The following is a 13,344-nucleotide window of genomic DNA, read 5'->3' as shown; positions in this document are numbered from 1 at the left end:
TTTGAGTCACTGGGTAAAAGATATCACCGTGGCTGACATTTTCTCTACGAATTCCTGTACTATTGATATGCCCATCAGTAGCAGAACACTCTACTCCTGCCACTCACTGTTATTTTATTGTATTTTTAAGTACTGTAAAGTTCAGAAACACAAAATATTGTTTGGTACAGTGCAGTAAGGCTAGGCCAGAGGCCAGGAATTGAGGCAGCTGGAAGCCTTAGACAAGATGGTACCAGTCCATACAACCATTCTATCCTACACTGAATCTCCATTTGTGCCAATTTGTGGACCATGCTATATCCAAGACAGACAGTCACTGTGGGAAAGATATCCCTAATTTATCAGTAGCATTCTTGACAAATAGTATAATGAAAGTATGTCTTAGAGCAAACCTGAAAGTTTAATATTTGGGGGTTGCTGGTTTGTTTTTCAATGCTATGTGCTTGCATTTTCCCATTTTTGTTTTGGAAGAGGTTTCATTGGCTCTTGCCAGTATCTTGTTAAATGTGCTTTTCTCTTTAAGGGATTAAAGATTTCATGTGTGAACTTTGTGGAAAGACCTTCAGTGAGAGAAACACAATGGAGACCCACAAGCTTATTCACACAGGTAAATAACATTATAAGGCACTAAGTGAATTCTTGAAGCAAAGTTTGACTTCAGATTGGCAAGATGATGAAAGCTGCCTGAATCAGTACCTTGTCTTCATCAAGTGTTGGTTTTATTGGACACTAAAAAAACAGCTTAACTACACCACTTTGAAATAGTTTTGTCAGCGCCCAAAATGTTAGCAATCTGCAGAATTTTCACCTATGGATCCCATATGTACCACTGGCAACCAGCATCAGTAGTTTGCAGTACACAGGAAGAAGAAAGTTCTCCTACTTTACTATCTATTTTTCATTTGAAGTGTTAGGATGGTGCTAATTTGTAAGGCTGATTTAATAGTCTTTCTGCAGAACTGAAATAATAACATGCCTGCATTCTATTTAATAACAACACAGTGGTTCTGTTGGGAGACAGTGTATACATTGCTTCACCCCCTCTTTTTTTTTCTTTCACTTTCCCTTAAAAGTGGGAAAACAGTGGACCTGCTCTGTGTGTGACAAGAAATATGTCACAGAGTATATGCTTCAAAAACACATTCAGTTAACTCACGACAAGATAGAAGCGCAGAGTTGTCAATTGTGTGGGACGAAAGTTTCAACCAGAGCATCAATGAGTCGGCATATGAGACGCAAACACCCAGAGGTGAGATGATTTTAGCCTGTGGTATCTTAGGGAATGGCATGTCTGTCTGTGTCTCTCCATCCTTTTACACAGAGAGTAAATGGCTGAAACATTTCCCTAGTTTAAGCTTACGTCTGATCTTACACCGTGAGCTAAGCATTAAAATCCAGCAAATCTGCTCGTTAGAAAACAAATTGATATCCCCGGAGCCCTGCGAGACTGTGACTCACTGGGTGGGAGCTATGGTTTCATGCTGATCCCTCCCAGGATAAACCTTTTTTCCTTTGGTTCTTACTCGTCTCAAGATGAAGCTTACCCAGATGCTCTACCATATGGCTCCTCTACCATGTTCCCATTTGACCTCTTTTACCTCTTTGTTTTTCTCATTCCCCGCTTCGTTTATTTGAAGAGAGCCATCATATTTTCTAGGTTGAACCTGCCCTTTTTTATTCACTTTCTCGTGTAAGTCTTCTCAGATCCTTGATTGCTTTATTGCTCCTTTCCTCCCCTCTCCTATTCTCCTACCACCACCATTCCTATTTCTTCCCTCCCCTTTCCTTTTTCCTCCCTTCCCCTCTTTAGAACGTTCTACAGCATACTTGAATATCAGGTAATGTTACATAAGAAACCAAGCTGGAAGATCAAGTCCTTGTTATCCATGTCACTTCCACGATTGTAAATATCCATTAAGCTCTTCTCTCATTCTGGTCCTGGTGGCTCAGCTTCCCGGCATTCTAAAGTTGAGAAGGTTTGCACTGCTAAGGTTCAGGACCAGTCAATCAATCAATGGTAATTATTGAGCACTTACTATGTGCAGGGCACTGTAGTAAACGCTTGGAAGAGTACAAGAAAACAGAATTAGCAAACCTGTTCTCTGCCTGTAACAAGCTTACGGTCTAGAGGTGAACTTTTAGGTTCAGCCATGCATAGTTCAGCACTCTGCACTTGGGCACTCGATAAATACCATTGATTGGGTGGATGGGTTGGTGAAAGGCGAGATCCCTGGAAGGCAGCCGGTGATAGCAAGGTGATGGATTCAAAACTCTGTATTAGATTGTTGACTCCTTCCTCTCTATCCTCAACAGTTTTAGAGTAGATGTTGTCTGCAATCAAACCTCCTGCCTCCAGGAGCATGGATATTCCTGAAGCTTTGCACTGAAACAGCTGCCATTCAGAGAAAGACATAGTCCAGGTTTTACAGGCTAAACTTGAACACAGCCACAGAAATGAATACAAAGCATCTGATCACTACAGTCCTCCACTGATTGTCAGTGTTGTGGATTTACTTGGAGCTTCTGTTCTGGCTGGTCTTTTGACCATTTTAGTGTTCTTATTTTTATTATTTTATTCTAATTTTTTATATCCCCCTTGTCTTCTTTACACACACACATACACCTGCGAAGAGAGAGAAAAGTAGGTGAAAGAAGGTGGAGGAAAAGCAAAGGGAACAAAGTGATATTGATTTTGCCTCATAGCTCTGGTAGGAAAAGTTTTGGTGAGAGCAAGCCAAAACTATTCATTGAAGTTCACTTGTCAGGCTTATCTGTCCATTTCAGTGGTCCAGGTTGCCTCTGTGCCCTCATTCAGTAGATATGGGGAGCTGGATAGATTATCCTGCAATAGAGAGTCTGTGAGGAAGTGAGCTTTACTGTCCAAAGTTCATATTTTGATTGGCTTTAACACTGAACAGCTTTTCATTCTGAAGGCTCTAGGATTTACAGTGTTTTATAGCTTCTTAGTGATGGGCTTTCATGCTGCTTTCATTAAATGTTCATTTAAGTCAAACCTATTAAACCCTAACCCAAATTCCTATTATAGCTCTGTCAGCCAATTGTGAGGCTTTGGAGATAGCATGGCAGATATTCCCTTTGTAATCTTTCTATTTAAAAGGCTTTTCTGCTGAGAAGCAAGAATAAAAAGGTATTATGGCATTCAAGCTAGTTTTACTCAGGGTCCTTTGATAACCCTGCAGAGTTACTCTTTGAAGCTATGTAGAAAATGTGTTGGCAGGGTGACACTATGCAATTCAATCTTGAATCCTTGGTGCCAGTGGCCACACTTATGGGGATTAAAATGGGGATTGAGGAGCTCAAAGTGATCGCAGTCCCTGTTGAGGAAAGGACCATTTCATGGAAGCTCATCATGACTTTTGCATTACAGTAGGCTACATAATTCTGTCCTGCAGTTCGCCAGGACTTTAGAATCAACCATTCTCAAATTCTGTAACATGCAGGCCCACAGCTTCTGTTTTTATATGTAGGTTCTTTCCGTTAGAATTGGGGACTTAGAGCACCTCCCAGAAACAACAACTATCGACGCTTCCTCCATTGGCATTGTACAGGTAAGACCAGAACCCCAGAGCCCCTTCCAACCAGTGCAGACTTCCTGGGTGGACAGTGAATACAAGCCATCCTCAAAGAAGCCTAGAAAACCAGCATAAGAATCAATTGACTTCAGGGACCAATGACAAGGACAAATGGGTCGGTACAATCCACGTATCAGCCTCTGGAGCCATTCTATTGCTTTTTCTGTGTGGTTCACATTCCATTGCCCTTTGTTCTAAACTTTCCTTCAGGAGTCTTTTTCATTATTTCTTTGTGATGCATTGCGGGTAAAAAATCTGCTAAAGTAAAGGGTTTACTGTGGTATTTTATAATCAGTAAGCAGTTCTTCAATTTTGGTGTCCCAAAATAGTAAACTGAACTACCTCTGAGGATTCGACCCAGAAATGTTTCCCAGAATGTTTTTATGTACCTTCTACCTGAATACTTAGTCAACGGCCCAAAAGTTTTTTCACTTCTTAAGGCAGATCTCTGCCCATTTGTTTCCTGTTTGTTGGAAGAATTCAAGAAAAATGTTTTTGAGTGCAAAAAAAAAGTTTTTCTTCTCAATGATTGACATAACGTCCTGTTTTTTTTTTCAGTGACATGGAAGAATTGATCTACTGCTTTCTTATTTCTTTGAAATTCTAAGACGGCATTAATATTTTGACTGTTTTTTTTTATGTAGTCGCTGGTGTTTGATAATGTTAGTTTGTGCTGAGTTCACAGGTGCTTAAAACTCTTGAGAGGAGAGCCTTTCCTATCAGTTATTGGAACTCTTCTGTTTCTGCAGCCTGAACTCGCTCTAGAACAGGGAGAATTACCTGAAGGGAAACTTATGAAAGCTGCTAAACGAGCTCATAAACGAAAGCAAAAACCAGATGACGAGGAGGAAGCATCAGTGCCAGAGGATCCGGCGTTCACTGAATTCAGCGAAAAAGAAGCCGAATTCACAGGGAACGTAGGAGACGAGACCAATTCGGCTGTCCAGAGCATTCAGCAGGTCAGTGCTCCCTTATTATGAAAGGCTGGGGAGAGTCAAGCACATCTGCTGACAGGGTCGGAGACTTAGGAATTTAGCCAACAAAGACACTGCGGCAAAGATGTAAGGGATAAAGAGAATGATGGGCCCAGCTAATCCACCCCCTTTTCCCTGGAGCTATGAATCAAACTGGACTTAGAGGCCCAAGGATCCTCTTCAGACTCTGTCTCAATTTACTTCTCTTTGTCTTGCTCTCGGGGATTGCAAGCATGATAAGCCATTCCACTTCTGTTGGCACAGTTTGTCACCGCTCTGAACAGGCAGATGCTGACTGACAGATGGGATAGTTTGGGCTGGATCTAGGGTAAAGTTGTCACCGGGACCGGAAACTCCACCCTCTAATGATGAGTTTAAGAAGGCTGATGAGAAGATAATGCTGTGCTACTCTGTCATTTCTGTTTCTGATTCCTGGACTAGAAGAGTTTTGTGTGTTTTCCCAGATTCCTCCCTTATTTTCTCTTTCCCCTTCCTTCCCAGTCACCAGTGCTACTACCCTTGAATAAATTAGAGATTTTTGAGTTCAATATTTTTGTTTTCTGCTTTTCTTTTGAGTCTGAGGTTTAACTTTTTCCAATGTGATATTATCCAAAACCTCAGACAGGGCTGTTTCCCAGCTGAAAACTGGGAGTCAGTTGCTTAGGATAGACCTGTCTGGCATACTGCCATCAAGAAGGGAGCAGTTCTCTGTGAGCAAAAGCTTTGCATGGATCATGAAACAAGGAGGCAAAAGAGAAAATAGGACCAGATGCAACAAACGTTAAGTTGAACAACGGACAACTTTTTTGTGTGCCCAGTGTAGTTGGCATGGATCCCACATTGATGTTTTTAGACACTCACTTATTATTTTTATGGTATTTTTTAAACACTTTTTTAATGTATTTGTTAAGCACTTACTATGTGCCAGGTACAGTACTAAGCCCTGGGGTAGATACAAGCTAATCAGGTTGGACACAGTCTTAATCCCCCTTTTACAGATGAGGGAACCGAGGCACAGAAAGTTAGGTGACTTGCCCAAGGTCAAATGGCAGAACCGGGATTAGAACCCAGGTCCTTCTGACTCCTTGGCCTGGGCATTCTCCATTAGGCCATGCTGCTTCTCATGCTGCCTGTGTGTCCAACACTGTTCTGATGGTTGGGGTAGATATAAATTAATCAAGTGGGACATCATCCCTGTCCCACAGTAGGCTCCCAGTCTAAGTACTCATAGATGAACTTCATTATCAGTGGTGTCTTCAAAGACAAAGGGCAAATCTAGATACACCCCCGCTCCAACACACACAGAGACATATATATATATATATATATTTATATACACACGTGTGGCTCAGTGGAAAGAGCCTGGGCTTCGGAGTCAGAGGTCATGGGTTCGACTCCCGGCTCTGCCACTTGTCAGCTGTGTGACTGACGGCAAGTCACTTCACTTCTCTGTGCCTCAGTTACCTCACCTGTAAAATGGGGATTAACTGTGAGCCTCACGTGGGACAACCTGACTACCTTGTATCTACCCCAGGGCTTAGAACAGTGCTCTGCACATAGTAAGTGCTTAACAAATACCAACATCATCATTATTATTATTATAAATATATAGTATACAAATGGACAGCAGAGGAATTTTTTAAATGGTTATTAGAGTTGCTAGAGAAGGGGTGAAACTAAACAAAGTGACTGTGTGTTCGTCTCTAGGTGGTGGTGACCCTGGGCGATCCAAATGTCACGACTCCATCTAGTTCAGTCGGGTTGACCAACATTACCGTTACCCCCATCACCACCGGAGCCGGGACCCAGTTTACAAACCTCCAGCCAGTGGCCGTGGGCCATCTCACCACCCCTGAACGTCAGTTGCAACTGGACAACTCGATCCTGACAGTGACATTTGATACGGTCAGCGGTTCTGCCATGCTCCACAACCGCCAGAACGACATCCAGATCCAACCCCAGCCAGAAGCCTCGAACCCGCAGTCGGTCGCCCATTTTATCAACCTCACGACCCTGGTGAACTCCATCACTCCCTTAGGAAACCCCATAAGTGAACAGCACCCCCTCACGTGGAGGGCAGTGCCTCAGACTGACGTCCTGCAGCCCCAGCAGCAGCAACAGCCGCAAGCACAGCAGCAGTCAGGACAGCCACAAGTTCAGACTGAGCAGCAGCAGCAGATGTACAGCTATTAGTTATAAAAAATCTTTCAGAGGACTAGATGGTCTAAATACAGAAAAAAAAGTCTTGGAAAACTTCAAGATTGTTGCTGAATACCAAACAGAAAAAAAAACCACAAAAAAACTCTTTTCATTCATTATATTGAAAGTACAAGTTGGCCATGCTACTGCAAAACTATTTCCAAATCCCTGCATCATCTATTTTTTTTTTTTTAACCATCCACCTCACTCAGCAGCAAGAAGGCTGTATCCTGGCAATTAAAAGTTGTAAGTTTGAGCAGTGGGACCACCTCCTACCTTACATAACATAGAAAAACTGCAGAGAGTAAATAGCACTGGAAACCTTGTGGGAAAAAAAAATCCCATTTGATTTTTGGGGGGATGGGGATGGGAAGGTTAAGGATAAAGAGAGGTAGATTGGCATCAGACCCAAGCAGTTTTACATGGCACATCTTGACCAAAAAAGGAGGTTAAGTGACAGAATAAAGGTTCTGGATATGGCATAAAAGTCAATACTTTCATCAGTCAATCAATGGTATTTATTGAGCGCTTTCTGGATGCACCAAGCACTTCATGAAACCATTACTTTGCAGTGATGAAGAAACCTCTTCTCACCAATCTGTACTTTTTCCAAAACAATAGGAAAGTAAGGATTTTAAAATATTTATTGTTCTTAATGGTATTTGATTCTGAATTAAATTGTCTACAACTTTGAATTAAATCAGAACGTGAGAAGGAGGTGTGTGAAATTCCAAGGTTTAAGCAATGTGGACAAAGGAAGTCACATTGAACAAGTTATTACTAAAATTTTGCCATATGGTCTTTTAAATCTCCTGGATATTCCAGGGGGACCATTTTGTATTCAATGCCCTCGACTCACTATTCTCGATTGTCCACTTTGAAGGAGAGCTTCTGCCCTGTAAAACCAGCTTTCCCCATTCCAACAAATCTGAGGGACATCTGAGTTGCAAATAAAAAAAAAACTGTCCCACTACTTAGGCACTGGACCCCCAAAACAATGAACCAGATGTTGTTTCTCACCCACTAGGACATGCTGTTGGCCTGTGGGGGACCTGAGGTGATAGTGCAGACATTATTAAAACTGATGCTGCCATTTCCAGATTCTACTTTGGAACTACCTCATCAACTTCTTCTGATGGTAAATACAACATCTGCCTCCCGCCCCCGCTAGTAGGAGCTGAGAAATGGGGTTATCTTCTGCTGAGAGGAGATGCTCTTGGAAGGCAATGTTTTCAGAAGGCTTAGAGAGACACACTAATGGATGCTTATCCTAAGGCAGCGGAACCCTGACAGATAGGTCTCCTGTCTAGATGTGAGTGGAGAGCAAAACCCATTTTTCACCCACATGATGTTTCTGGGCTCTGTCTGAAATAAAAATTCAGACTTGCCTGAGGAGCGCTTGCCATGGGCAGTAGAAGGAGTCTTTATTCTGATGCTGATCAAAACCAAGCGGGCTTAGCACACTCTCTTGACAATAATGTTAAGAATAGATCATCAGTGAAAATGGGGTCCCTTGTAACGTTGGTGACTTCAGTGAGACACACGTAGTATGATTTGTTGAGCAACTGTATGCCCCTCAGCATTAAACCTAGGTTCCATCCCAAGGTCAGAGCTTTGTAAGTAATGCATATACCTTGTTCTTTGTGTTTTGTTTTTTTCCAAAGGGAAAGAGGAAAAGGGAAAAGAGGTTCTTGAAAACAAGTCTTCAAGGCCAGTGGTTTCTAGGAGGTTTCCAGGTGGTTTCCAGGTTGTTAATGTTAACTGTGGCAGGTGTGTAGCTTTGGTACTCTTGGATTGGGCCAAGATAGTGTGAGGGCACCTGTGAGGTAAAATCAAAGATGGTGACAGTCTGAACCAAGGACTAGCAGCTACAAGGGGCAGGCAATCTGACAACATCTTCCTGCTCTCAGGTTTCAGACAGAAGGAGGGGATGATGGAATGCTTGCCATGATCATCCTGGCTTTAATATGCTCCCAACCAAAAAAATCTTGGGGAGATTTGAAAATTGATCACCTACTTCCTCCAGGTACAACTGTACCTAAACCACCCCTGACAAGTTAGTGTACCTATCCTAAACTTAAAGTGCTGCAAAGGACGAGTGTTATCAAGCCTGGACCTCACTTGATCCTCATCCTCTATGGCAGAGATTTACCAAATAGGAAGAACACCATTAAGTGGTATTTCCATGTTGTGATTTTGGAATACATATGATCCCGAGGAAGCTATTCAAGGATCCTTTTAAGAATTTTCGGGGTACTTTGCGGTGTGGGAATTTCTGTGTTTTACCTGTGATGTGTATCTACAGAAACACACATTATGTGGAGGCCTGGCGTTTTTGCTGTAAGCTGCCCGAGGGCTGCTTCAGGGTGGCTCTCGGTTCAGGGCTGAGGGAACCAAAGCAACATACACCAAAAATATGCAGCCTCTACGTTACCAGCCACAAAAAGCTAAGCAACATTTGTATTTATATTTGTAGAGATGATGAAAGATGGCTCAACTGACTCATTAAATTAGATTGTTCAATGGAATGTTAATTTTTTTAAATGCCCTACACTCATCATTTGTAGGCTGGGGTTCCATAGTCATAAGGATTTTGAAAAGGCTCCAGGGTTCTTTAGCAATTTGAATTCATTGACTTAATGAGTTGTTCCCATTAGCTGAATCTAAAGTGCAAATGTCCCAATTAAAAAGAAAAATAACCCATGTTGAGGTGGAAAACATACATTTCTTCACTCTCCTTTGTCAAATAAAGGCCTTTTTCAGTACAGCTTGATCGCATAAGGAAGGTTTTTGATGTCTAGTGGAAAAATGTTTGAGAGCCTAATTTAAATAATGTGACTAGATTGTGCCACTCTGTGTGTGTGTGTATGTGGGTGTGTGTGCGCGCGTGTGCATGAGTGAGTGTGTATTTAAAGAATATACACTTTTCTGAGAGGTGTCAGAATATTTCAGAAAAGTCACCCAGATTTATCCAATGCACTTTGTCTGAATGAGGTCACTGTTTTGGGCAAGGTGCCTTTAAGTTGGACTTCACATGATATCTTACAATATCTGGTCCTTTTTTATTTTATAACTGTGACTTTGCATATCAGAAACTGGACAGCAAAAAATTACTCAGCCAAAATAGTGATAAGTGTATATTGTTGTGTATATATCATTATACATTGATAAGAGTATTCTATTTAGTTAAAAAAAAAAACTTTTCCATGGTGCAAAAGCATAGCTGCAGAGGAGAAACTGAGGTAGTGATGTGTCTACTAGTTCTGAACCCATTTTTGGTTGTGAATGAATAAATCATGAGGATTTCTTTTTTGCCTGTGAATTCCATTAAATTACATGCTACATAACTCTATTGCCATGAGAGTGTAAATCTTATGGGAAACCTAACACAGGGTACAATTGTTTAACATTGATTATGTGCTACATGTTAAGTGGAGGAGAAACATGAATTAATGTATCCCAAAAGGTTGTAGTGTGTGATGAGTTCTCTCAGGAAAACGTACTGTATCAAGTGCCATTACACTGTGTCTAATATTAAACTGTTTTAGAGAATTCCAAGTATGGAAAGTGTTATTTCATATACAGAAGAATTACAGAGCAGTTGTTTCTCTTCCTCTCCAAAGGTATAGGCCTAGTGTTGTAAGGCAGTAGTCCAAGATAGCTATTTTCTCACTGAATAAAAATGGGAGATTTAAGTTTATTTTGAGAGGGTAGGTGTATGTGAATTCTCATGGGCTTGTATTATCATAATTAAATAAAAAGGTGTGATGCTGTTTATTTTTTAAATCAGTAGGTCTGCCTATCATCTCTTGTAAGGGCCCACGATTAGAGAAGCTGGTGATGGAAATTCTCCATATCTGTTTGGTATTCTATTGTGCTTCATTTAAAGTCAGTAGTAGCTCAGCAAGCCAAAGAGATGTATTGCAAAACAGATGAGCAACAGGCCATGATTTTGACTGCTGAAGAGATTTAGTTGTATTTTTTCTTTAAATCAACCATTAGTATCTATTGAGTGCTTGTGGACAGAGCCTTGTATAAAATGCCTGGGAGAGTTCAGTAGAGGTAAAGGGCCTGTCCATGATGAGCTTACAAATTTTATGTTAGCCAGAAGTATGCATTTAGTCAAAGACTGAGCACCGCAAAGGCAGCTGAACACATCTTGCAGCACTTACTAGCAGTCCTGGATGAACCAATCAGAACATTCATTCGTATTTAATGAGCGCTTACTGTGTGCAGAGCACTTTACTAAGCACTTGAGCAATGAACAGATAAAAGATGTGAGGCCACCTAAGCATAAAGCTTGCGGCACATTGTTAGGAATAATCCAGAAAGGACTGGTTAAACATTTATGTTTTGGGAGCCACTCTACATGACGCGGGAATGGAGACAATTCACCTCTGGGCAAATCTCAGAGTCTGATCAGACTGCGGTCAACTCCTTGAGGGCAGAGATCATATCTACTACTGTATTTACTCTCCGAAGCGCTTAGTACAGTATTATGCTCGTAGAAGGCACTCAATAAATAGTATCGATTGTTTTCTATCTTGCAGAGCTCTTTCACTGCAGCAGAACTTAAGAAACTAGGGAATGTTCTTCGACAAGGGAAGCCAATCTGAACCTGGTGTTTTCAATTAATCAATTAATAGGATTTATTGAACACTACTATGTAGAGTGCTATACTAGGCATTTGAGAGTTCAATACAGTTAGTAGGTATGGTCCGTGCCCTCAAAAGCACTTCCAATCTAGTTGGGGAAACAGACATTAAAATAAATTACAAATAAGAGGAAGTAAGAGTATAAAGATGGGCACACAAGTGCTCTGGGGGCATTTTGTATTACTGAAGAAACTGCCTGTGCACACTATCAGATTGAGTGAGTACTACAATGTGAGCTTTTCCAAGAACCAAGCTATATACAATAAGAGGATTGGATGTAGACTCTAACAGTGAGGTTGAAAAACCTCTCATTATATTACTGAAGACTCTTTTAAGAGCAGGAACCACTTTATTGCCATATGTTCCTTAAATGACTAGCAAAGTGCTCTGCATGGTAGGTGCTCAACAAATGTTGGTATGATCATGATAGTGGAGGGCAACATCACGCTGTTCCACCTTAGAGACAGTACTGGGTATTCTTCCCAGAATAGGTAATAATAATAATTGCGGCATTTGCTAAGCACTTGCTATTCATTCATTCATTCATTCAATCGTATTTATTGAGCACGTACTGTGTGCAGAGCACTGTACTAAGCGCTTGGAAAGTACAATTCAGCCACAGATAGAGACAATCCCTACCCAACAATGGGTTCACAGTTTAGAAGGGGCGGGGGGCAGGAGGGTCTATGTGCCAAGCCCTGTACTAAGTGCTGGGATAGATACAGTACTGTCAAATTAGACACAGTCCTTGTCTCTCATGGGGTTCACAGTCCCCTGTGACATACCTTCTGTTAAAAGAACTACATTGAAAAATGATGAGAACAAGGAACCCAGAGGTGTGTGAAGGTCATTGTTTCTTTAGTGGATTTTCTTTAGTTGATTGATTGGGACTACTAACTCTACGTGACTTTTGCCTGCAAGTAGTACAGTGTTCCGCATAGAGTAAGTGCTCAAGAAATACTATTGACTTCTCAATCCTCTTTGTAAAATTCCCCAAATGATAGCCAAAATCCTCTGAAAGAAAGCAGCAAAAATGCAGTGCTCTGCACACAGTAAGCACTCAATAAAGAGGATTGATTATTAACTGCTTACATCTTATCAGTTTCGAATATCAAGTGAGCCTCTCCAGACACCTTTTAGCCCATCTCTTCCTCCACTCCTTAAGCTTCCTAACACCGCCCCCCCCCCCCCCCCCGCTTTTTTAATGGTATTTATTAAGTATTTACCATGTGCCAGACACCATGCTAAGTGCCGGGGTAAATTCATTCAATTGTATTTATTGAGCACTTGCTGTGGGCAGAGCACTGTATTAAGTGCTTGGGAAAGTACAATACAGTAGTAAAGACAGACAATCCCTACCCAGAACAAGCTCAGTCTACATCGCAAGATAATCAGGTTGGATACAGTCTATGTCCCACTTGGCGCTCACGGCCTCCATCCCCATTTTACAGATGAGGTAACAGAGACAGAGAAGTGAAATGACTCACCCAAGGTCACACGGCAGAGAAGTGGCAGAAAAGGGATTAGAATCTAGGTCCTCCAGCTCCCAGGTGTGTTTTCGTTCCACCGGGCCATGTTGCTTCTCTGTTTAGACTTGTCGGGCTCTGTAGGGTCCTTTCCAATTTTTTCTGGGTTTTTTTTTCCTTCTTATTTATGGCCTTTATGTCTCCTTGTTTTTTCCTCCCCTTCCCCTCACCGCCCTAGTTTTAACGGCGAGAGTTTAGGACCATGTGGCAATTTAAATGTGGGCGGGGCCTGGTGCGTCGACCTGGCTTGAGGGGAGGGTGAGGCCTAGCGTATGGCCTGAGGTGTGGGGCCTAAATAAAATAAATGGTGGTATTTGTTAAGCGCTTATTATGTGCAAAGCACTGTTCTAAGCGCAGGGGGATACAAAGTGATCAGGTTGCCCCACGTGGGGCTCAC

General features: G+C 41.7%; 2 protein-coding genes across 3 annotated transcripts in view; both read left to right on the top strand.

Annotated features, from left to right (window-relative positions):
* Positions 1-10,324, top strand: part of PRDM15 (PR/SET domain 15) — a 44,815-nt gene extending 34,491 nt beyond the window's left edge. Inside the window, 5 exon segments of the mRNA XM_029083161.2 lie at positions 524-607; positions 1,074-1,249; positions 3,489-3,569; positions 4,343-4,552; positions 6,275-10,324. Coding sequence (XP_028938994.1) covers positions 524-607; positions 1,074-1,249; positions 3,489-3,569; positions 4,343-4,552; positions 6,275-6,760 — 1,037 coding nt within the window. The 3' untranslated portion in view covers positions 6,761-10,324.
* The window catches only part of LOC100080465 (histone H4 transcription factor-like), a 33,011-nt gene continuing 26,594 nt past the window's right edge, over positions 6,928-13,344 (top strand). Inside the window, exon 1 of one of the 2 annotated variants that reach the window (XM_029083158.2) lies at positions 6,928-7,012. The gene's annotated coding sequence lies outside the window, so the exon portion shown is untranslated. Of the gene's footprint in view, positions 7,013-7,840; positions 7,905-13,344 lie in introns of those variants that run through there. The other variant, XM_029083157.1, reaches the window with a different exon arrangement.

Source organism: Ornithorhynchus anatinus, chromosome 18 (genome assembly GCF_004115215.2).
Source record: "Ornithorhynchus anatinus isolate Pmale09 chromosome 18, mOrnAna1.pri.v4, whole genome shotgun sequence".
Taxonomy (NCBI): Eukaryota; Metazoa; Chordata; class Mammalia; order Monotremata; family Ornithorhynchidae; genus Ornithorhynchus; species Ornithorhynchus anatinus.
This window is presented reverse-complemented; position numbering and strand designations above follow the sequence as displayed.